Below are 24,408 nucleotides of genomic sequence, written 5' to 3'. Positions count from 1 at the left end.
AATCTTATTCCTAATCAGACGTACAATGCCCCTTTGTTGGTATAATTCAGACGATAGTCTGCAGGAAAAGCCTAGGTGTGCATATAGGTCTCCTGGTTTGTGGGTTTTGGTTGCCTGTCAAGCTTATGGACAAGGAACTCATGTGAGAATATCACATGTCAATGGGAAAAAGATGGTCAGTAGGTCCAGAGTGACCAAGAAACAATTCCCAGAAGAACTGAATTCAATTCCCTTGGATATTGCCCCAGTTTCTGCGGCCAAAATGACATCACTCTGACAGGCAGATACTCAGTGATTTTTATTTAGTAAAATAATTTAACCTTATTTCATTGACTCCTCACAAGATCTTTATGAAGTGGGCAGAAGAGAGCACACTGTCTCAAATTTACAAAAAAGGAAATTAAACCTTAGGAAAGTGAAGGTAATTTTCCATGGTCTCACATCACTGATTCAACTCTTTCCAAAGAAAAAAAGTCTATTACCTAATCATTAGCAACAATTAATTGGAGAATCATAACATCTCTGGCTTTAAAGGATTTTATCAGTCCTCTCTTTAGAAATCCTTTTCACAATGTACACTTTATCTAGTCCTTACTTGCACACATCAAGTTTTGGGGGGACTCACTCTTCGAAGGAACAACCATCACATCTTTGGGCATTTCTAACTATAAGAAGTTCTTTCTTATCTTAAACTATCATCTAAATCCCTGACTTCTCTTATCCTCTGGTCATAATCCTGTTTTCTAGATCCCATTTATAAGTTTCTGGAATACTCCCACAGGACAGTCTGTGCGAAATGTGAAGACAGGTCTCATGTCATCTCTGAGATCACTCTTCTCCACACTAAATATCTTTGGTGCCCTATTGTTACCCACTGGACCTCAGGGCTAAGAGACATCTCCTTCCTCTCATCTTTTCTGATTTGCTCCATTGATAATGCTACACTGTGTCTTTTCGAAGGTCATTTGGGAAGAGTCCAGCCTAGGTTACAAAGGGAATGAATATGCAGAAAGAAGTCAATTGTTAGACTGATCCTTAAATGGTAACTTGAGAGAGAATGTGCTGGACATTTCAGAGGCCTCTGCCAACAAATGCCACTATCTTGAGGCAAAATGGGGATTTTCGGGCAGCGATGTCATAATAATTTGCCAATTGTGCCTACTTCAGAACCACTGCCAAAATAATCCAACGACTTTTCATTCCACTACTGTTGACAGGACAGCTAAGGATTTCAACATTTCCTTTTACAGTCTAAATAGAAGTTCCCTGCCTTGGGGATTGTAAAAACATTTGCCATTATGGGGGGAAAAAGTGGGTGCTGGAGAGTGGAAAGAGAGGGAGGGAGAGAAACACTAATGGAAGTAAACAAAGATAAAGCCAAAATAAAATGAGAGTTCTTCAAGGTTTGGATTTTGAATGCCTCCATCAAATTGATATTTGTAAACTATCAGAGGACAAATCTTGGAAATTGAGGAAGTAAGCATGTTGGAAAAAAGACGTTAAAAATGAACTTCACATAAGCCCCGCCCCCCCCCAAAAGCTGGAATTTTTAACTTGAGTACAAGCCAAGGTATCTCAACTTTGAGTCTTGGGACAGGCAAAAATCTGATTATAATAATGTTTATGGCATTCAACATTAAAAACTTCTTTTCAAAATAAACTTAAAAACACAATAAAATTGAAAAAGAAAATCTTTTAGAGTTGAAAACAGGTGAGTTAATCTCCTGAGTTGTTCAAAATTAGACATAAGTCAGGGAGAGACAAAAAGGAAATACAAAAGAAAAGAAAATGGAAACAGGATGAATTGGGACCGTGTTTTTGAAAACATGCTTCTTAAATCCTCTGGATCCATAGACATTCCACAGGGGGCATTTCTGAGGTCACTGACATGCTTATTTTTATGTCAATCAGAGTGCTCCTACTTCTTTCTATCTGTCTTATATATTGGGCACCTGAAACAGATTTCAATAGAAGGAAAAGTCTGATACTGAAAAAAACAAAATGTGTGAATAAACAAACAAAAACCTGCAAAAGAAAATAGTCATTGGAAGCTTTTGAGCAGTAAATGATATAATCAAGTTCCTTTTTAGGAATCTGGAAACCAAGTGCCTGCTGAATTGGAAGAGGATCAGCCTGGGAGTAGGGAATACCAATTAAAAGGCTACAGCAATTATCTAGGTAAACAGGAACGAAAAAGTGATCAAATAACATACTAATGAGAATACAATGGAGAAGGAATAGATGAAGAATTTTGAAAGAAGAACGAAAAATTTTAAGTTTGATATCTGGGCACTGGGTCCAATACTAAGTCACATACGGTCTGAATGCTTGTGCCCCCTCCCTCAAATTTACATGCTGAAATCATAATAAGAGGTGGGGAAGATTCAGGTAATAAGGTTATGAGGGCTGAACTCTCTGGAAGGAAGTTAATGCCTTTATAATGGAAGCACAACTCCCTTGCCCCTTTACCTGTAAGGATAATAATGAGAAGTCTGCAATCTCAAAAGAGGGGCTCACGCTACTGAGCTAATCTCAGAAGTCTAGCCTCCAGAACTGTAAGAAATAAATATATTGTTTAGAAGCCACCCAGTCTGTGGCATTTTGTTAAAGCAGTCCAAACAGACTGACAGATACTATAAGGAATGTATTAGGCAAAGAATTTAAAGCCATCAAAATTGATGGATTTCAGGGATGGAGAATTGTATCATTAAAAAAAAAATCACAGAGAAATCCAGGATTTTGAAGATGCTGAATGTATGTGGCCATTGGAACAGTGATATAGATGACTAGCAGACAGGAATGCAAAACTGAATCTTGAAAAAATACCAGAGATGGGAATATGGATTTGGAAGCCCTGGTCATAAAGAAGGGAGATAAAATAATATAGATCAAGACCTCAGTGAATGAGAAGATTGGGATCAGAAGGCTGAAGATCAAGACCCAGAACATGCCTACATTTAGAGGACAGAAGGACAAGAACCCAGAGGGTCTGCCCTGAGTTTATGATCAGGCATTCATTAGATACCATTGCTTGATGGGCTTAGGACAATTTATTTTCTGATTTTAGGAGATGTGCTTATTCTTGTATGAGCTTGGAAGAGTGCATCTATCAGTCTAATCAAGCTTTATATTTCCTAAGATACTAAATATTCAAAATCATGTTAATACTACTTAAAAGTAAGTGTTTCAATCAAAAAATATGGTACGCTGAAACAGAATTTTCAATAATGATGTATCTATGGATGATGTACTTATCTTCCAAAGAGAGTGTCAAAAACCAATGCTTCCCCGGGCCAGGGCATAGCCAAGTTTGTTGCGGTTTCCAATGAATGACATCAGCCCCGTGTAGGTCTCAATCAAAATGGGTTCAGTTAACACAATCAACCCCTTTCCTCCTTCGCATCCAGTGGAATTCTTGTGGGCATTCCGGATCGCTGGAATGAGCTTACACGTGAACCCAGACAACTGAAGAGGAAAAGAAAGCACAGAGTTAGTGAACGCAGAGTAGGTCTGGAGACACCCCCTCCCCAGCCAGTCCTCACAAAAGTTGACCACTCTTCTGGGATGAAGTTATTCTTACTTCTTAAATGTAAATCATCTTTCAGAACCATTAACAATGCTTCTGTTGGCCTTTTAATAAATGAATCAGTTAATCAATTATGTACATAATAAAATTAGCTGTCACATCTTGTTTGATTTTCATCATCCATAATTTGTGCAACATTAAGAAGTTAGTTTAATAAATATTTGCTCACAGTCTATTATGAAGCAGACACCTGTAGGGTGCTGCTGAAGATTTAAAGACAAGTGAGACATAGTCTCTGCCCTCAAAGAAGTGACACTATAATCATATAAAGAATAAACTTGTGGAGTTCCCCTGTGGCATAGTGGGTTAAGGATCTGTCATTGTCACTGCAGCAGCTCAGGTTGCTGTTGTGGTGCAGGTTCAATCTCTAGCCCAGGAAATTCCACATGTTGTGGACATGGCAAAAAAAGAAAAAGAAAAAAAAAAGAAAGAAAAGAAAACAAAAAGTGAACCTGTAATGATTGCCCAAAGTTCACAAAAATTAACAGCAAAGAGAAGCACAAAATGCTAAAAGAACAAAAAAGAGGGAGAAATCATACATGGTTAGAGGACCAGAAACAACTTCAAAAGGAGACTTTTGAGACAATCCTTTTAGGGTTAATGGGGTTTTAACAGGTGAAATGAGGTTAGAGAGGGCTTAGTTAACAGCTTCTATTCTTTCCAAGCCATCATCTTTTCCTCCATTTGAGATTCTTCTTCCAATAAGAGTACCTCAGTTTTCCTTTGCAGAACTACACTCTTCCATTTAGTCCAAATAATTTAAGTAAAGCTGACTTTAGCACATGACTCGGTCCTAACTAATCAGAGGAATAAATTTCTCTGGTCACAGAGACTGGCTCAGGTATAGACACATGACCAATGTGTTTGTGAAACAAATAGCGTCCAATCCCAGAAATGTTCATGGTCATGGGTGCCACACATGGTGAGAACCTGACTGAGACTGAAACCAGCAATGCTAAGACATAGGGAGAGAGGAATTTCTCACAAAGCCATTTGCATTACTACATCGGCCTACCTTGAAATTTAAGTTAAATGAGTGAAAAAAATTCCTTTTTTTAGTCAAGTTGAATTGGGTTAAGAGGAGTGTAATTCAGGGAGCATTCCAAACAGAGATATAAAGAAGGAAATGAACCAGGAAAGCTCATATCTTTGTATTTCCAATAAGTTCTTTTACATCAGTTATCTCATTCCAGCATAAACATATTAGGGAAGTAAAATAAGGTATCATCATTTCCATGTTAAAAACCAAGGCTTAAATAATTCTTTTTTCTTTCCATTTTATCTTCTCTTTTTGAATGAATTTTTCCCCTGGATGGATTCTTTCGATGCAATATCTACAACAAAAATTTGATTGTTGTCCATTTCAAATTTAGCTATTGTAAGTTTTCTTCCGATGATTATTATTTTCAGTTTTATCATTTTCCTCAGTTTGATTTTAGTTGTTAGTGTGATTCCATGTTTGACTCTATTGAGACTAACTTTTCTCAGGCCAAAACTTGCTTCTCAATGCCAAAAATAGTATGTGAGTTTTCAGTTTGCTTATTATTAGCTCTTTAGGTTTACCAAGTGCCATTTTTGTTTTAGCTGCTTTAATTTTCTGTGTGTGTATGAGTTATTTCTATCAGTGCTGTAAACTAACCCTCTGTGTCACTAACAGATGAAGGAGCATCTAAAATCACCTACATTACACTCCAGGAATGTTCTAAGTGCTGTGAATGGGTTGACAGGAATCCTCCTCTCATGGAGCTTACACGTGCTTGTGGTAAGGAGACAAAAAGTAAAAGCAGATAAAGTATTTTTGATCATGATAAACTCTAGGAGGAAAATCAAATGTGGTTAGGGAATAATAGAGTCATGAAATTCAGGGTTCCTTACATAGACTGTCTTCATGACAAGTCTTTCTGAGGAAGTGAAACTTGAGCCCAAATGGTGAAAAGAAGGCATTAATGTGAAGAAGGTATTCCAGGAAGAAAACAACAGTACCTGCAAAAGCTGTGAGGTAGGAATGAGCATAGTGTATTCAAGGAACAACAACAAAAAAGTCTGCCTGTAAGACTGGATTACAGTGACCAAAAGGAAGAGGTTGAAGCACTAGGCACAAAAAAATCTTCAGAGTTATATTAAGGAGCACAGATCGAAGAGATTTTTTTTTAACCTGATGGCTTACTTTGGCTGTTTTTTTAATATTTAATAATTCAATCAATTATATTATGTTTTATTTATTTATTTTATAAATTTATTTTATTTTATATTTTATATTTTATTATATTTATAGTTGTACAGCCTAATTTTAGAACATTTCCATCTAAAACCCCTATCCACCTGTCCCTTCCCCTTGACCTGTCCCCTTTGGTAACCATAAATTTTTCAAAGACTGTTTCTGTTCTGAAAAGTTCATTCGTATCCTTTGCTTAGATTCCACATACAAGTGATATAATATGATGTTTGTCTCTCACTGTCTGACAAATGTCACCCAGTATGGTAATTTCTAGGTCCATCCATGTTGCTGCAAATGCCATTATTTCACTCTTTTTTATGGCTGAGTAATATTCCATTGTTTATATTTATCACAACTTCTTTATCCATTCCTCTGTCAGATTGAAGAGATTTTAAGAAGTTCAAGATGTTTTTTGTTTTTATTTTGTTTAGTTTTAATGATTGTGCCTGCTGTGTGACGAATTTACTCTTAGGGCCAAGAGTGGAAGTAGAAAGATAGGACGCACATTACTGCTGAGCCACAACAGGAATGTCAAGATTTTATTTTTTAGAAGCTTTTGCTTTTTTTTTTGGAAAAACCCACTGTATTTGGCTAAGAATCACTGCCTTTTTTTTTTTTTTTTTGCTTATTAGGGCTGCGTGTGTGGCATATGGAAGTTCCCAAGCTAGGGGGAGAATTGGAGCTGCAGATGCCACTATGCCACAGTTAGAGCATTGCAGGATCCAAGCCACTTCTGTGACTTACGCCACAGATCATGGCAATGAAGGATTCTTAACCCACTGAGAGAGGCCAGGGATTGAACCTGCATCCTTCTGGATACTAGTCAGACTCGTCATAACAGGAACTTCATGAACTTCTGTTTTGATAGCCTATTCAACCTACAAAATCTACAGTGCCCACACACTTACTTATCTTCAAAACGAAGCTTGAGTCTATCTTTTCCACAATGCCTTCCCAAATACTCATGGCAAAAATTAATTTTTTATTCTATCGAATTTCATATATGCGTCTGAAATATTCCATCCAGTTTTCTAAGAATTAGATTCACAAATATGGCTATCTGTCTATACAACTAATCCGAGGTTTTTCTACCTTAAAACTATTGCCATTTTGGAGTGGATAATTCTTTGCTACAGGGGAACATGCATTCTGCATTTTAGGAAGTAAAGCAGCACCCCTAGCTTTACCTACCAGGTATCAGTAGCATCACAACCCCAGTTGTGGCTACTAAAAGTGTTGTCCAGATACTGCCAATGACCCCTAAGGGTAAAATCATCTCCTGTTGAGGACCACTGAATAAAGGAAGTATATAGCATGATGTAGCATGAGTATTAAGATCAAACAGATCTGGTCTTACATTGCTAATATGTCACTCACTAGTTGTGTGACCTTGGGCAAGTTATCTAGCCTCTCTGAATCTTATAATTTCCTGTCTATAAAATAAGAATACTAACAGCATCAAACTCCAAGTTTGGTTCTAAAGATTAAACTAACTTTAATAAATAAAGGATTTGTAATAAGGTCTACGTGCATGTGCCACATGCTAATGTATTTTAGAAAAGGTTGGGGAAAGTGAATAAGATGAGGCTGGAATTTGGAGTCCTGTTGCAAAGGCATTAAAGGAAACCTACTATCAATAATCAATATTGTCAATAAATCATTGACTACATCATCATTGTCATCACTGAAAAATGATTTCCTAAAGTCCAAAGTGCAATTTGCCTCAACATTTTCAGAGCCAACACTCTGGATCGTCAGGATACCTTTTCATAGATTTGTGTATAGTTATCAAATTGGTTACTGCATGTCTCCCCTAGTCCTCATCATGAGTTTTATTTCATGAGAAGTCTCTGTGGCCTTAGAATCAGAGGGCTGAAAAGAAAAAGTCGACACTATTTCATACTCAGTGATCTTGGCATTTCATTAGAGTGAGATGCATGTCATTTCTAGTCATTTCTGTGAGCCTTTTTAAAGAGAGGAGGGGCCGTGAAGACTAAGGGACAAGCTGTGTATTAAAGGAGAGGCAGACAAAAGGCCAAGTCCCCAAGCTGGCTCTTGAGCATTTCAAGCACCTGAACTCAATCTGTGTGACAGGAACGTGGTGTCATCTGATATGAATGCCACCAGCCACATACTTTTCTCTAAAAGCTTTTATACACCCACCCCTGGCTCCCTTTTTTATTCCAGTCTCAAAAACAGAGGGTCAAGTTTTAACAACTCGGGTTACATGGTGCCTGCGTGCTGGTTAAGGTAAAATATAGCAGAGTGTGTGTGTGTGTGTGTGTGTGTGTGTGTGTGTGTGTGTGTGTGTGTGTGTGTGTGTGAGTGTGTTGAATGTTCTTGACTTTACAGCCATTATTTACCAGCTGAGTGACTGGTTCCCTGGTTTGCTTCAGGTGCTGTCTGCCAGCAGTTCACTGCCCAGAGTCTCAGTTTTCTTTATTACAACCATCACTAGCTTCCTGTTTACACTGGGTAAAGAGACCAGGTTTCATGCCTGCAGGCCCACATTCCTTAGCTGAACAGTTTTCCAAGCCTTCAGGCTACAGGTTTCAGCCTCCCTAGTAGCCAGTGAAGCAGGTTAGAATAAAGAGTGATTCCCTCCAGTACCCAACAATGGAAATCACTTGGGAAGCCACACAGCTGAGCAGAATGCCTATATCACATTTGTGCATTTTACCTGGAATTATATTTATAGAGACACCATGAGTGTGGGTTTGGTCAGATGTATAGAGGGAAAAAAGAAAATGAGACAGAAACTCTTTTTCTATAAACAGGAGGTTTCAACATATCCTAATTTCTTTCTGTTTGCTTTTGTTTGGATTGGTTTGGTTTGGTTTGGTTTGGTTTTTTTTTTAATGGCTGCACTTGTGGCACATGGAAGTTCCCAGGCTAGGAGTCAAATCAGAGCTGCAGCTGCCAGACTATACGCATAGTCACAGCAACGCTGGATCCTTAACCCACTGAGCGAGGCCAGGGATTGTACCTGCATCCTCATGGATACTTGTCAGGTTCATAATGGCTGAGCCACAATGGGAACTCCCTACAAATCCTAATTTCCATCCTCATCCCATTCCATTCACACACATACACACACACACACACACACACTTAAAACTCTAACTTAAGTGAACTACTCCTTGCCTAAGAAGATTTTATAAACCTTTATAATTTGCAGCTTCCAATCACGTTTCTTTAACTGAAAATATCTTTTCCCACCTGCTCTGATGGGAAATCACTCTTACCTTGAATTTCACATCAAATGTCATCACATTTGTCACCCTTTGGATTTATCTGTTCTCTATTCTGGGCTCCAAGAAAAGCTTTTGGATCTCCCTATCAACAGCATTTGCACATTAAATTATAATTTGTTAATCACTGTTTTTGCCTTCTCCTACACTCTAAGTGTCTAGAGGGCAAAATCTGTTTTATTCTTCTTGCTATCCAGCAATTATCTACAGCAGTGCTCAGCATGTAATATTCAATGCCAGGTGGATACTTAATGAATATCTGTTGAATTGATGTGATGGGAAACAAATGGATTAAGGATATAAAATTATATTTGATTGCTAAAACATTGGATCACTTTCATAATTCCCTTGAAAATAAGGAGAAAGATGCTGCACAAGAGTAAAAAGCATTGGTTTATAGATCACTTTGATTTGGCTATAGAGCAGGCATGATCCATCCATTCACTCTGATTCAATAGCTCAGCAAGACTCTCCACACAATCCAAGAACCCAGCAAGAGAATGTAGAACAGAGGGCAGGCATCAATGAGCTCCCTTGAACTATACCTCGCTTAATAGATAATATCTTGCAACCTGCCTTTGCTGACTAAGCCTACATTAATTGTTCTTGCAAACTACATGTCATCTAAGCTTCATTTTTAGTTTAGAGAATATAAGATTCTTTTAACCACCCCCTATAGATAGCACTGCTAACAAATGAGTGATTATAGTAATGGTTACTTAAGTTGTTTTTCAGGAGCATGGAGCTAGTCTCGCCCAGCTCAAAATGGTCAAGATCACAGACCATCCAAATGGGCCTAAGTGTCCAAAGGATGACCATTTGATGTCAGAGGGCCAAAAACCTCACCTTCAGATCATGCTAATGCCACCGTTTTCTGAACATGCCTCCTAAGAAGAAGCATGCAACTCAAATACGCCTACACAGAGCCAGATCATCTCAGTTTCTTCTTACCTCCAATCACACCTCAGTCCACCTTGTTTCTTTATCCCATAAATAGCCCAACCTCTTGCCTTTGGGGAGGCAAATTGGAGACCTGTTCTCCCATGCCCTGGCTTATATGTCTCCTGAATAAATCCCTTCTCTGCTGAAAACCTCAACATCTAAGCATTTGGCTTGTCTCACATTGAGCAAACGAAGCTGGTTCAGTACAAATGGTTAAAAGAAGAAAGGCTAAAAATTACAAATATGAAGTGATGAAACAATTGAGGAAAACTGACCTTGATTGTAAAATATCACATATTATATAATAGTAATGATTATAAATACACACACAGAATTCCTTCTGGTTGATCCCATTTCCCTGAGTATTAGAAAATTGCTTGGGTGTGGAAATACAGTTATTATTATAATACCTAGGTCAATTCACTTAATCTCTCTAAGTGTCTTCTTGTTTAAAAGTGGGGATAGCATCCTGAATGAAAAGGGTTTTTTGTTAGTTGAATTACATGAAAACATGCAAATTGTTATCAATAAATATAAAATATAATTACATAATTTATATGAGGTTATTTTCATCTTGTAATAATGAAACCAATGCCAAAAATATTTGCTATTTTCACAACCATTTTATATGAGAAATGCAAAGTATATGCATACACAGATTGAAGAAGTTTAGTAAGGTTTAGAGATAAGAAAGAAAGTCTGGAAAGAGGCCATTTGACCAACATACTTAACAGATGTAGAAATGATGTACAGTCAGTGAGATGTGTAAAAGAAGTATTTGGACAAAATATTTCATAAATTTGATGGTAATTTTTCAGACCACTGCTAAAAGACTTGGAAATAGTATATATTTGAATTTGAAAGCAATTTTGTCCTTAATGCTCCTTCCTCAGGTATCTTTCTGACTAATCAGCCCCATGACTCAGCTTTGACCCAGTGTTGTATGATCTGAAACCTATATTACCAGCTCAGCTTTCCCTCCTGAGCTTCAGACAGATGTAAATTTCTAACTGCCTGGCAACCAACTCAACCCCACGTTCCATGGACGTTTCAAACTCAGCATGTCCTAAACTGAACCCACAACCCTACTCTTCTTTCACTTTTCCCCTTTCAAATGAATGGGCCCACCATCCACACAAGACAGACCATGCTATCTTTGACTTCTTCCTCTCCTTTACCTAACAAATATTACTAGTTACCTTCTTCCATTAATGTCCTGAGTATCTCTAAATTCCTTCATCTTCTCTCCATTCCTACCATCCCTAACTTAATTTAGGCCCTTATACCTATCATCTGAGCCATTACAATTATGGTGGGAACCACAGAAGATTAAACTTCAGCTCAACTGTGTCTAAGACATTCAATGCACATTTGAGTGTCTCTACTTACCTTCACTTGATCCAGACTTCTGTTAGTACTTATTAGGACTCCATCCATTAGTATTTATTGAAAAATCTTTGCATTTTTATCTGTCTCCTTAATTAAACAATGCCTTTCACAAAAGCAATAATTTGGCCTCATTTATGTTTATATCTTTAATAATAATCATGATACCCACACTTTGTAAGTGCCAAAAATTTTTGTTGAATAAAGAGATCCCAAGTGCTATAAAGATTCTGAATAAAAACAAAACATTTCTTAAAATGTATTTTTTAAAATAAGTTCTTCTGGGAGTTCCCTTCATGGCTCAGTGGCTAACAAACCCAACTAGGGTCCATGAGGATGAGGGTTCGGACCCTGGCCTCACTCAGTGGGTTAAGGATCTGGTGTTGCCCATGAGCTGTGGTGTAGGTCACAGAAGCAGCTCAGATCCCACATTGCATAGGCCGGCAGCTACAGCTCTGATTCTACCCCTAGCTATGAACGTCCATATGCCTTGGGTGTGGCCCTAAAATAGCAAAAAAAAAAAAGAAGTTATTCCATTAGGTTGCAAACAATTCGAAGTTTTCAACTGTGGGTATCTCAGCTCTCCATGATTTCCTCTCCTCTGCCATATAGTTTTGCTAAGCTGAATTAAATTACTTCAAGTAATTCATTTAGCTATGCATTTCTCCCATATTCTTCTACTTTTTGCTTTTTTTTTTTTTTTCAGAGCTGCAGCTGTCAGCCTATGCCACAACCACAGCAATACCAGATCACAGCCCCATCTGTGACCTACACCATGGTTCACTGCAACGCTGGATCCTAAACCCACTGAGCAAGGCCAGGGATCAAACCCACATTCTCATGGATATTAGTCAGGTTCATTACTGCTGAGCCACAACAGGAACTCCCTACTTTTTTCTATTTCATTCAAAAGGAAAATGGAAAAACTAGTTTACATTGTCCTTTTAAAATCTTGTTATGCCAAACTATGCCTATAAAAGAAATTTTTATATCTGCAGAATTACTGTCCTTCATATTTACTTTGTAGTAATATAACTGGGTATTAATCAAAGCCAATTTTGGAAAACATACTAAACACAAAGAACACTGTGACATAAAAACCAACAATAAAAGAGAATCTAAGGCTCAAAGAACTGGATCATAGAACTCATCATCTCATATCCCAGCCTGAGATCACTTGTTTTCTTAGTGAGCTGCGACTCACTTCTCACTCAAGATGGCCTCTGACCAAGAAATGTCTTGGCAAATAAAAGTCCCAGACTGTTGCCAAGAAGAAAAAAAAAAGACTTTGGAAGAATAATTTAATGAAAAAAAACCTTAAAGGAAATACACTTAACAGTTTCACAAAGTAGTTTAACCAAAATTCAACCAACAAACCACTCATCAGGCCCATACGCATGTACACACACACACACACACACACACACACACACACACACACACACTCACTCACTCACTCATTCACCCCTGCTGCTCTTATTTCCATCCAATGAGAGTTATATGAACATCAATTTTCTCCTTTAACCTAGGCTGATAGAAAGCCTTGGGCAAAACTTAACATTTCCATCTACTAACTGTACTCACGGATATTCGGAAAATAGTTATTCTATCCCCATTTTGATATTTTATTTTTCATCTTCCTTTTAAATTATTTGATTTTATTTATATATGGCAGGAAAAAATAAAGCACTATCAAGTATTAGAGTAATGCAGCGGCATTTCTCTGCAGTTAACAGAACTTGTTTTTATAATCCTTTGCCCTGAACTTCTTCCAGCAAAGGACACTCAGAGAATAAGTGCTTAAACGTATCAGGTATGAGGAATAAGAGAAGATTTGGCCCAGGACCTGATGGACATAATAACTGAGGCAGTTGGTATCTATTTTTTACTTGCATTTCTTAAAAAAAGAATTACTAGTACTTCAAAATATACATTATATTAATTGTTAGAACCAGATTGCCTTTAAAGGCAGGAAATGGCTTTGGAAACATACATTATTAAGCACTTTCCTTTGGATTAACCAGTGTTTACAAAAAAGAAATAGATAAAGGACTCCACTTTTAATAAGAAAAAGCAAAACAAGAAGAGTTTGGGGAGAAGCAAGAGTAGGATAGAGAGAGAGGAGAAGAGAGAAGATTATGAAGTGATGCATTGGAACATTATTATTACTGAAGTCTTTTAAAAATAAGGATTTGATATTCCATTTGAACTTCCTGTGTCGCTGTGATGTAAACTCCCACTCTATCTCCCAGAGGTCCTCAGGGAGTCTACACAAATGCCTTTGTGTCAGCGTTATGTTATTCTTATTGGTTTTCATTTTGGTTTTTTGTTATTGTTGACTTTGGATGGTTAAGAGTCAGGCTGGTGGCTGATGTTGATGCTTGGGGTGAGATGTTGTGCAATAGGAGTATCTTGGAGATTGGTGATCCATACAATGAACTAATTTAGTGCTTTCAATAGCTTAGAGTAAGAGGCAAACCTTGAGATCATCAGCTCCTAAGGACATTTGTATAAATCTTGAGAAGACCATTGACCTTTCCTGAGAGCAGAATAGGATTCATACCAGCTTCATATACCTGTTGGGGGAATAAAGAACCTGTCTAGCCTCTAGTCACATGTATTTTGCCTCAGATAATTTTTTTTAAAGAGACATTGATTAAAAATACTTGCTTGTACATATTCATATTCACTTATATGAATAAGGGTGTTTAAAATAATGCAAGAAATGTAGTATGTGCCATCCAACCCAGAAGAACATTATATGTAGGTTGCCGTGTTTTGAATTTATAGCAAATAAAGAGTTATGATATTCTGAAATAAGTAAAAATATAAAATATAAACATAAGATAAGCAGATAGAGGACAAAGAAGCAAGAATTTCTAGGCCTTTAAGCACACTCCTATGTATACATCTGGTTCTGTTGAAAATATAAAATACAAAGGAGCTGCATTCATAGCTCCACCTGCTTTACTTCCCTTTCTTTTTATTTATTTATTTATTTATTTATTTACTTACTTACTTACTTACTTATATAATGGCAGTGCCCACAGCATGTGGAAGTTCCCAGGCCAGGAGTTGAACCTGAGATTCAGCAGTAACACCAAAATCCTTAACTGCTAGGCCACCAGGAAACTCCTGTTTTATTTCCTGACTACTTAGCATGTCCTACCATGGATTAGGTCTCCCTAGGGAAGATGAAATAGTAGTAGAAAGGGACCTCCCTGCCACTGATGATTTTAAAATCTACTTGGGGAGATGATATTTAAAGACATAAAAATACTCAATTGCTTTACAATTTATGGAGCATTTATACATACTTTCTCTGTTTAATGTTGCAATGGATCAGTGAGGTTGAAAGGAAGGACAGTTGTTCATGGTGTGCATTTTAGAGATGTGACCACCAAGAGTCCCAGAGGAAAAATGGATTTAAACATGACCACAGAGCCATGTCTACCTTCATATTTCACACTACTGCACTCTCCTTCCCTAATTAGAATTTATTTATAAATAGAAATTTTTATATATATTCTGTACAAAATAAACACTGACAAACACAATTATTGCAATTTTAAACACTATTACACCATACTCTTTGCTAAGAAATTAGCAAAGAAAAAATAGGAGTTCCCTTCGTGGCTCAGCAGTTAATGAGCCTGACTAGGATCCATAAGGATGAGGGTTTGAACCCTGGCCTCATTCAGTGCGTTAAGGATCTGGTGTTGCCGAGAGCTGTGGTGTAGGTTGCAGGCGTGGCTTGGATTCCGAGTTGTAGCTATGGCTGTGGCCGAATATAAATATATTTTTTCATATATAAAACAGCTGCACTGTTTACTAAAAAATGTTCTATAAAAACCTATTATAGATTTTATGTATATAAACCCAAGGATGCAGCTTAATTTTTTTTAACAGTATAGGTTTTAAAAGCACATACCTTTCCCCAAAATGCTAATTTAACAGTGATGCCCAAGCTGCCTCGTACCTTGCAAATTTCAATAAACTTCTCACTGGTGTATTTCACAGGGTGCTCAGTGAATGTAGCATAAGGCACTTCAGTGGACCATGGGTTCCAGCGGGACAAGAGTGACTGCTGCTCTGGCCTCCCCCAGTAGATCCTAAGACCTTCTCCTTGTCTCCTGTAAGAAATGAGTTTTCCTTTAAATTAGTCATTTTCATTAGATTAAAACAAAAAGAAATGAGTGTGAAGGGAATGTAATACCCTAGCAAGCCTCCTTATTGATGCTGAGATAAGTGGCTGACCTACTAACTAATTGAATTGTTTCAGGTAATTTAGGAGGTGAGAAGAAAAGGATGAATTTGGTTTCTAACATGATAAGTTCAAGGTGTTATTGAGAATTCTATGTGTAAGTGCTTCATTGTAAATGTGATTCTGGTGCTCTGGACAAAGGCCAGGGTTGGAGATAATGGATATTGAACTCACCACTATTCGTATGGTCAAAGTTAAAAGAGCAAGGAAGAAGGAAGAGTCAAGGTGGTGACATGGAAACTGAAACGTGGATGACAGAGTCAACAGGGGAGACAGCCTTGAGGAGAAGGAAGATAACAACTGCTGTATCCACAACGCAGTAAACACAAGCAAGAAATGACTGAGAAAAGACATTAGAACTTCCCAAAAAAGAGAGTATGTATGACTTTTAAGAGGGATAATGGCCATTTCAAAATACGCTGTGATCTCAGCTTTTATATCTAATGGTTCCTACGCTCTGAACACATTACACCCACTGAAACTGCAGCAACAAACATGTCAATGCTCATAGGAAGACTGTACTTGGTGACAGTCCTGACCCAGAATATGTGGGAGGCAGCCACTATCTCTTATAGCCCAAGCTTGGTCATCTGATAAACCCAAGGGCAGAGCAAGAGAAAGTCATATTGGGAGTGATGGTGGGTGAGAAGTTGTGTCGGGGAATGTGGCCACAATGAATAACAAATTTGTAATTTCTGTGGCCTCTTCCTTTGCATGTACCTGTCAGAATTTATGGTTTGTGGTTTTAAACATCTCTAAATGCGGAGATCCCTGGAGGTTAAGCCAAGCTCAGGTGCTTTGCATTTGACAAGCATTAATACTAAGTTGCCTGTAATTCTAAGCAGCCCCATGGAACATCACAGAGCTCTCGTTTTTTCTAGAAATTAAATCCGGGGATATAGAATGAAAAAGCAGAGCTCAATTGTGATGCCTTCACAAAGCTGTCACTTCCTGTATTAAGGAAGTATCCCTTTGGGAATGTCACTGTGGTTTCTGAATTTTTATCCATATAGAGATGCGTATAAACACAATCTCACACATATGCATAAAACACCCCAAACTGGCTGATTCGTCAACTTCTTCTTACAAAAGGGAAGTTAAGAAAAGAGCCTGGCACATTCTGCTGCCCACTTCTCAGAATTTTGATGATTATATTTGGAGGCTGATGCTCCACCTTTTTTGTACTTAAATCTTTTGCCCAGAAAGTGGGTAAAAAAAGGACGAAGGAAAAAAGAGCGGAAAATAAAAATATCATAGATACCTCTAAAATTTTCCTTTTAAGGTTCACTTTCTCAGCTGCTACACTGATATTTATCATCCTCCCATATTTTCCCTTATTCTTTTTTTTTTCCTTGCCTGGTAATAAGCCCTAAGCTCAATGAATATTCTATGCACACAAGTTAATAGAGCATTCTCGCTCGAGTCCATTAAAACAACTTGCATGATACAATTACTTACTGCTTCATGTGTCAATTTATGTGCTGGGTGCAATTTTGCTTTTATCCAAAGGGGATGAAAATCTGCCAAGATAGCTTCCTTAGTAAATACAGTTTACATTCTTTAACCTTAGGGGAACTCCAAATGAAGTTTAAGCATGAAATGCAAGAGGGACCCTATTTCTAACGAACCAATCAATTTGAGCATGGTAATGCCTTTCCTCAGAGATGTAGTATACTTCTAAATATACAAGTTTAGCCAAGCTTCTCTCCTGAGTTCCAGAGGTGATAGCTGGGAAGATAAATCTACAATTAAGTCATCTCTTTCGAGTTAAAACTAAGGTGGTACTTCTCAGCAAATCTTTTAGTACCAGAGCACTATAAACAACTATCATATTCTGTCAAACATTAGGGCGATTGTGGACAATAAGACACTGTTACAACCAGGAACTATTTATTAAAGAGTTACTCATCCTTACCATAAGAGTGACAATCTAAGTTGACAGAGTGGAGTAAAAAATGAATTCACCAAGACGGCAGGGAGCCCTGTGTTAGAGTCTTGGTTCTGGTACTTAATGCTGTGTTACTATAGGCAAACTCATTTCTTTTTTAAATCTCAGTGTCCCCATGTGTCCTTTAGGATATCTCCATGTAGTGACATTCCATGAGCTCAGTAAGTCTGTGTGAATGGTGTAGGCAGCTATCGTCATGACGCTACTAGCCTTCACCAAATCAAGGAAGGCTCTGGATTATGGCTTCTTAGAAGATCCACAGGAAGCCTCTGGATTATGGCTTCTTTAGTTTAGGGGCCTCAAATTAGCCCCCCTGAATAGAACACATCTGCTGCTACAAAGCCCATACCAAGTATTGTCCCAACATTCCTTGGGAACTTCAACACCTACCTTGTTATCTTATAAACACAGAAAAGCGCAAATCATCCATCATGTGGTGGAATAGCAGTTTAAGTTATACAAACTGAACAATGTCAGAGCTAGAAGGGCTTTTGGAAGCTATAACCCAGTGCCTTCTTTCTGAAGATAAGAAAATCAAGGCTTAGAAAGGACTAAGGTTTCCAAAGCATCACTGCAGACAGAGCTGAGCTCTGTCTAGATTTCATATGGGGATCTTTTCACCATTCTGGGCTATCATTACAAAATACATTCCAAGTTAAGCCCCTGCCATTACACAATGCAGCCTTATTTCCAATATACACAGAGTTAAATAAATTGCCCTAAGGAGCCTGCCCTAATCTGTGGGCAAAAAGCCTGCCCTGGGATCCCAGCTAAAGGTCAGAAAGAAAATATCTTTCTCAAAATGAACTGTAAAATTTTAATATTTGCAACATTAGCAATTATGAGATTATAGGAGAATAAGTGCACTAAAAGTGTATTGGGAAATTAGAAAAACATTATGTTGTCAGGCTGAGAAGATGGGATCTTTCTCACTGAGCTGCTCTGGTCAAATTAATCAAAGTGGGGGTAGAGTCCCAGATAAAGAATGCCAGAATCAAATTATTTAGCAAAGAAAGATTTGGTAGCTTTCTTCTCAATATCATTCTCTCAGTATAAACCTTGGCCTTCATTTTCTCTGTGTCTTTGGGCTTTTCACACCACCTTCCAGATCTTCAGGTAACAATTTCATGAGAAAGCGTCTGGTATGCTGGAAGTCACTGTCCAGCTAGCAAATATTAAGTCCCTATTATATACCATAATGTTACTATTTACTGTTAGAGACTTTATATTTTTTATTTTATTGAACACTTACAAGCAATTTAAAAACATCTTTGATAGAAATGGATGAACTTAAGAGGAAATAAGAGAAAAAAAATATGACCAGGGTTAATCAGATGGTCAAGTCAAGAACTACTAGTGGAAGAAAATAAAAAGGAGGAGGAAAGTGGAAGAAAATAAAAAGGAGGAGAAAAAACACATGATGCCTGGACATAGACAAAACCAGAGAAGCAAATCTTTAGCAGAGAGGGGTTGCTAGAATCCTCTGTGTTCTGCTTCACCCTTTATCCCCTCATCCTCCACCTGATTCTGAGTCCCAGGGTATTTCTTATGGGTTCACCTTCTGCTTGATGTTTATAATTTCCTACTTAGACTTAAATCCATCAGAGAGACTTGCATTCAACTTAAAACACCCCTTCAACTCTCTTTTCTTCAGACTGAATAAGCATAGTTCTAGAAAACTTCCGTAATTGGTTGAAAATAATCTTTTAAATCACCTTAAATGTGGTTCTCTGAAACATTCCTAAGTTGCTTATCTTTGATTCCACCATTTAATTGGTACATTCTCTGGATAAGGTTCAGTCCTTGAACACCAGAAGCCCATGATCTGATGATCTCTGATCTTATTTTACTATCATATGCCTCCCAGGCCTAAACAAGTATCAATAGAAACCTGAAAGCCTCATTATAGAACTTCACCTATTACAACTTATTTTATGCTTTCTATCCTCAAGGAAACCAGCTGGATCTGGCCTCCTTTCCTACCTTAGTGGAAGCAAGAAGGCCAAGGTACCCTTTCCTGCTGGTAAATTTCAAAACCTCACAGAAAGGTATAGAAGCAGAAGAAAGGATCCATTAGGACTCATAAGAACTTGGTGGAGGAAGAGGGCTTATAAAAGCTGGAGATTGTTAGGATCCTAGACTGTGTGAGTTGGAAGGCCCCTTAGAGGTGTGTATCTAATTCTTTCATTTTATAGGTATATAAACTGAAGACCAGAATGTGCAAAAACCAGAGCTCTTCCTTTAGTCATGTTAATTACATGTTCTACTCAGTGACTCAGAGGCCAAATTCTTCTCAAATACAGTTGTTGGCAGGGTGGAAGGCCTAAGCAATTACTACCTTAAATCATCACAGCAGCCCCCAAAAGATTTGCCTTCTAAACCAAAAAAAGCAAAGGCATGTTGAAGAGATGAGTTTTAAACAGAAGAAGTTATCATACAAGGGCTGATGGATCAACCATGGACATTAAATATGGTTTCAACAGCACAAAAAGGATCTCAGTGAATGGAGGGATAACTTTCTTCAACAACCAGCTCTGTAAGACAAGAATTGTTTTTGTCGGAAAGACTTCCCTTCTTGAAGTCATTTTTAGCCGAACTAGAAAAATATTCCAGCCAGTCACCAGTCTGGGTGAATTTGATCATTCCATACATTTTTCTTTCTCCAGAGAGAAGCCATGCCTCCTTTTGTACAGTGCATGACAGGCGATATCCTTTCCCTCAATGCCCTCCTCTTCTTCCAGCCTGGATTTCACAGACGCAACACTGAGGTATAAAGTACCTGTTCAAAGGACCAAATGAGGAGGACAGCTCCCCAGAGTGAAAAAAAATGGCAGCTTCCATTATTACCTCCGTCAGCGGCCCCTCCTTTCTACTCATCTCAAATCTCAAAGCTCCACCACAGAATTAAAAACATAGCTCCAGGCAGCAAACCGAGATTTATGAGGAAACACAGACATTAACTCTTGCTCTAAACGCAGGGCGTGTGCTTGTAAGTATGGGTGAGCAAACAGAGGGAAGCCGCGCCAGAGGAGGAAGGAGGGCGGGCAGCCAGGGGGAGAGAGCAGTTCAGAACAACACAATCTATTTTCTAAATGTCTCCTTTTCCCTACCTCCCAGCCTGTATTGTTGAAAGGCAGGCCTCCTAGGCCCCTGAAATGTTAGTCCCTTGCTTATTTAATCTGGACAAAAGGGGGAACTGGGTTGGCACCCTGGAGGGTATTCAGTGCTCCTCTGTTCAATGAATGACCTCAGACGAAATATTTTCCATGACAAGAACCCAAAAGACGCTGGCTTCAAGTCAGACAATAAGATTTGCAGAATGTGTTTACATTCTCTCTGTGTCCCTAGGCTGTTCCAAACCCATAGGCAGGTGCTGCCTTTATCTGCTCTCTTTGCTCACCTGGCTCTCTCCCAGGAGTTTCCAAGGCCTTGGGCTCAGTGAGATTAACCATTTACTGGCATGGGTAACCAAGAAACTCTGTGGGTTATATTCCTCCAGGGAGAGGTCCGTGATGCAGTAAAACAGATCAGTAGCATCTATAAAGAGAGAATTCCAGGGGTAATGCAATGCCAGGGTAAGAACTTTCAGTGGCAGTTTGGAAGCCTGTGATCAAAGGCTAGGTCTGCCACTCATTTGCTGAGTAACTTGAACCATTTTCTTTTCTCTGCACTCCAGGGGTCCTCTGTGAAACCAGGTAGTTGAACTAGATCATCTCTAGGGTCCTTTTCTATTTCCATAAACCAGTATCTGTGCAGAAAGACCTAAATAATTGCATTACATTGTTAGACAAAAAGCCAAAGGATAACTTAATAGCTAAGAGAAATTATCAGATGGGCTGCTGAGACCTGATGTCTCATCTTAAACTGTAGAATAAAAATCCTATAGTGAAAACAAAAGTGGAATTCAGAGAAGGTGAAGATGAATAGTAACGAGAGTAACAGAAAAAGGCTATGGAATCTCCAAGGCTGTAAGTCCTTAAAAGTAAAGTCTATCTGCTTGGGAAACTTTAGACGAGTTTGTCCTTGAGATAGTCATGTTCAGGGATGAGGGGAAGAAGACTGAGGTCCAAACAAAAGTACAACCTAATATTTCATGGTTCACAGTGTGTGTGTGTGTGTGTGTGTGTGTGTGTGTGTGTGTGTGTGTGTGTTCACAGCAAATACTTAGAATAAAATAAACATGGACACTTACAATGCCAGGTACATAGTAATCACTTAATAAGTCCTTCTTTAATGATGATGGGTGAATAAATAAATTCACCAACCAAGTTAGGATGCCCGTGAGTTTGAATGCTTTTATTCCATTTGTAGAATGTTACATGTTATGGACGTACGATTCCTGAACTGACAGTCACTAAAACCTGGGTCTAATCTTAGCATCGATACTAATTTTCTGTGTGGCTTAGAGCTGGGCATAATATGTATGTGGTTCCACTTCCCTTTGCTATGTTTTCTGAAGGTTTGTATTCTCCCCAAACTCATATGTTGAAATTGTAATGCACAACGTGATGGAACTAGGAAGTGAAGGCTTTGGGAGATGATTAGGTCACAAGGGAAGCTTCTCATGAAGAACATTAGTACTTTAAAAAAAAAGAGACCCCTCAAAGTTTCCACTGTGTGAGACTACAGAGAGAAGGCACCATATATGAACCAGAAAGCAGGCCCCCACTAGACACTGAATCTGCCAGCACTTTCACCTTGGACTTCCCAGGCTCCAGAGCTGTGAGAGAGAAATTCTGGTTGTTTATAAGCTACTCAGTCTCTGGTGTTTTGTTATAGCAGCCCCATAGAACAAAGATACCCTACCTTACTATGGAGTAATAAAGGCATTGGATTAGATACCCACTAGAAGACACTCCAATTGTGCACATACCTAACATTTATGACCAGAAGGAGCCCAGGATTACCTACTTAGGGGTTTCACTTAATGACATACAGAAATATTTTCTATTTCAGAAGTAGTATGAATGGATTATTTGGATGGATGTCATTTAAAAACTTACATTCTCATTTTTTAAACAGCTTACATTAAAAATAACTATTTTATGGCTTAATAAAAATCATCATAAACTCCATATTTTAAGACATGGAAGGGATTTATTATCCATGTATGTCCTATATTCTTCATCCCTTAATTTTGCCAAAACAGAGACTGAAATCTGAAAGGTTACCTAGATTTATGGTCAAACCTCTGTAATACTTTCCTATCCTCTAAGAGTTTCCTTCATGAAATGCAACCATTGTATATGAAGAGTAAGGCTATTACTCAAAACCTAAAAGATTCTCAACTGTTCAGTTTATTAGTTCTTATATCAGCTATTGCTTCTCACACCATCAGGCTGGCATTTCTCGCTGCTATCAACATTCCTCATTCCAGCAGCTCTTCTTCTAATTTGCCGTTTCTGCACTTCCGTTGAGAGGTATATTAGGAATGCATTACTGTTGGAGTCATGGGCAAATAGTAAAACAAACAAACAAACAAAAGCCACCTCAGTCCCTTTCCTAAAGGAAAATATGTCCATTTTATGCCAACAGCTTTGGATTCACAGATGCCATCTAAATGGAAAGTTAATCCCATAAGGTTGAGGGTAAATGTTTTAGATAAAGGGAAAGAAACTGCATAGTTCTTTTAGTCCTGGGCATCTAAATGCTCATGTTTTAGAAGGTCCACTTAAAGCTCCATGCTTGTCAGAATGAAACAAATGTGATCCTAGGATTAAAAAAGATAACTTTTTAAACTGACGAAGATGACATGAAATGTTGTCACCCTTAGAGACATATACTGATAGACTGGCATTGTCATAGTCTGTATAAGGAGCCTCATGTTCTGAACTCTCCTTCAAACCCTTTAGAGTGTAACTCCCACAATATTTAACAATTGTTCTGCATGTCAACATCATCAGCAGATCCTTGTTAACATTTCTCCATAAAGACCAGATAAATTGCTCTGGATAAAATGGTAATTAGAACTCAGAGGTGGGAAAAATCCCTTAGAGTTGAGTCAAAGAAGTTTTCATTTATTCAATACATGTTTACTGATCTTCAACCTTGTACCAAGTACCATGCAAAGGGCTAAAAGAATACATAATAAGTCTTTAAGAAAGTCAGAGCAGTCCAATGGCTTTGTGAAATAGGTAGTCTTTCAGCTGGAGTCTGACAGATATGAGGACTTACTGAGAAGTCAAGAAGGTGATTGAAGTAGAATAGCATTAAGTACATTGAAGACAGAGGAAATCATGAGAGCAAAAAGCCCATTGAGTTGGGGGTGAGGAGAAAAAGAGAAAATTCAGTGTATGTACCATGATTTGTATTTTTATGATGCTCTTATTTATTCCTAATTGGGCTACATGTGAGTCATCAGAGTAGAAGAAGACCAGCCAGAGAAGCCTATATAACTTGGTAGGGTTGACGGTAGGGGGTGAGCAGGACAGTGAAAGGTCTGGAGCAGCCTAATCCTAATATAGAAGCTAGAAATAAGCCACTGGAGAATCAGCGGGGAGTGGTTTAATTAACTGAGGAAATTCATCCCTGATGGCCACACTCAAAACTAAAAAATAATTTAAAAAAATAAAAAATCAACTGCGGAAATTCATCCCTGATAGCTACATTCAAAACTAAAAAATAATTTAAAAAAATAAAAAAAAACCCAATCAAAAAATGAACAGAAGACCTAAATAGACATTTCTCCAAAGAAGACATAACAAGCACATGACGAGATGTTCAACATAGCTAATTATTAGAGAAATGCAAATCAAAACTATCATGAGATATCACCTCAAACCCGTCAGAATGGCCATCATCAAAAAGACTATA

At 38.1% G+C, this 24,408-nt stretch overlaps 1 protein-coding gene across 3 annotated transcripts in view; it reads right to left on the bottom strand.

Annotated features, from left to right (window-relative positions):
* Positions 1 to 285: 285 nt before the first annotated feature.
* Positions 286 to 24,408, bottom strand: part of TPRG1 (tumor protein p63 regulated 1) — a 358,132-nt gene continuing 334,009 nt past the window's right edge. For all 3 annotated transcript variants that reach the window (XM_084990688.1, XM_084990689.1, XM_013982284.3), the window contains 2 exons: positions 15,363 to 15,516; positions 286 to 3,465 (listed from right to left, as the gene is read on the bottom strand). In XM_084990688.1, the coding sequence (XP_084846814.1) occupies positions 3,271 to 3,465; positions 15,363 to 15,516 (349 nt within the window). In that variant the 3' untranslated portion in view covers positions 286 to 3,270. The remainder of the gene's footprint in view (positions 3,466 to 15,362; positions 15,517 to 24,408) is intronic.

The sequence above is a fragment of the Sus scrofa genome, chromosome 13 (genome assembly GCF_054392235.1).
Source record: "Sus scrofa isolate SSC_HxYL_T2T_F1_AM1 chromosome 13, Sscrofa_HxYL_maternal_Yorkshire_Landrace_v2.0, whole genome shotgun sequence".
NCBI classification, from domain to species: Eukaryota; Metazoa; Chordata; class Mammalia; order Artiodactyla; family Suidae; genus Sus; species Sus scrofa.
Note: the sequence above shows the minus strand (reverse complement) of the source record. Positions and strands in the feature narration are given on the sequence as shown.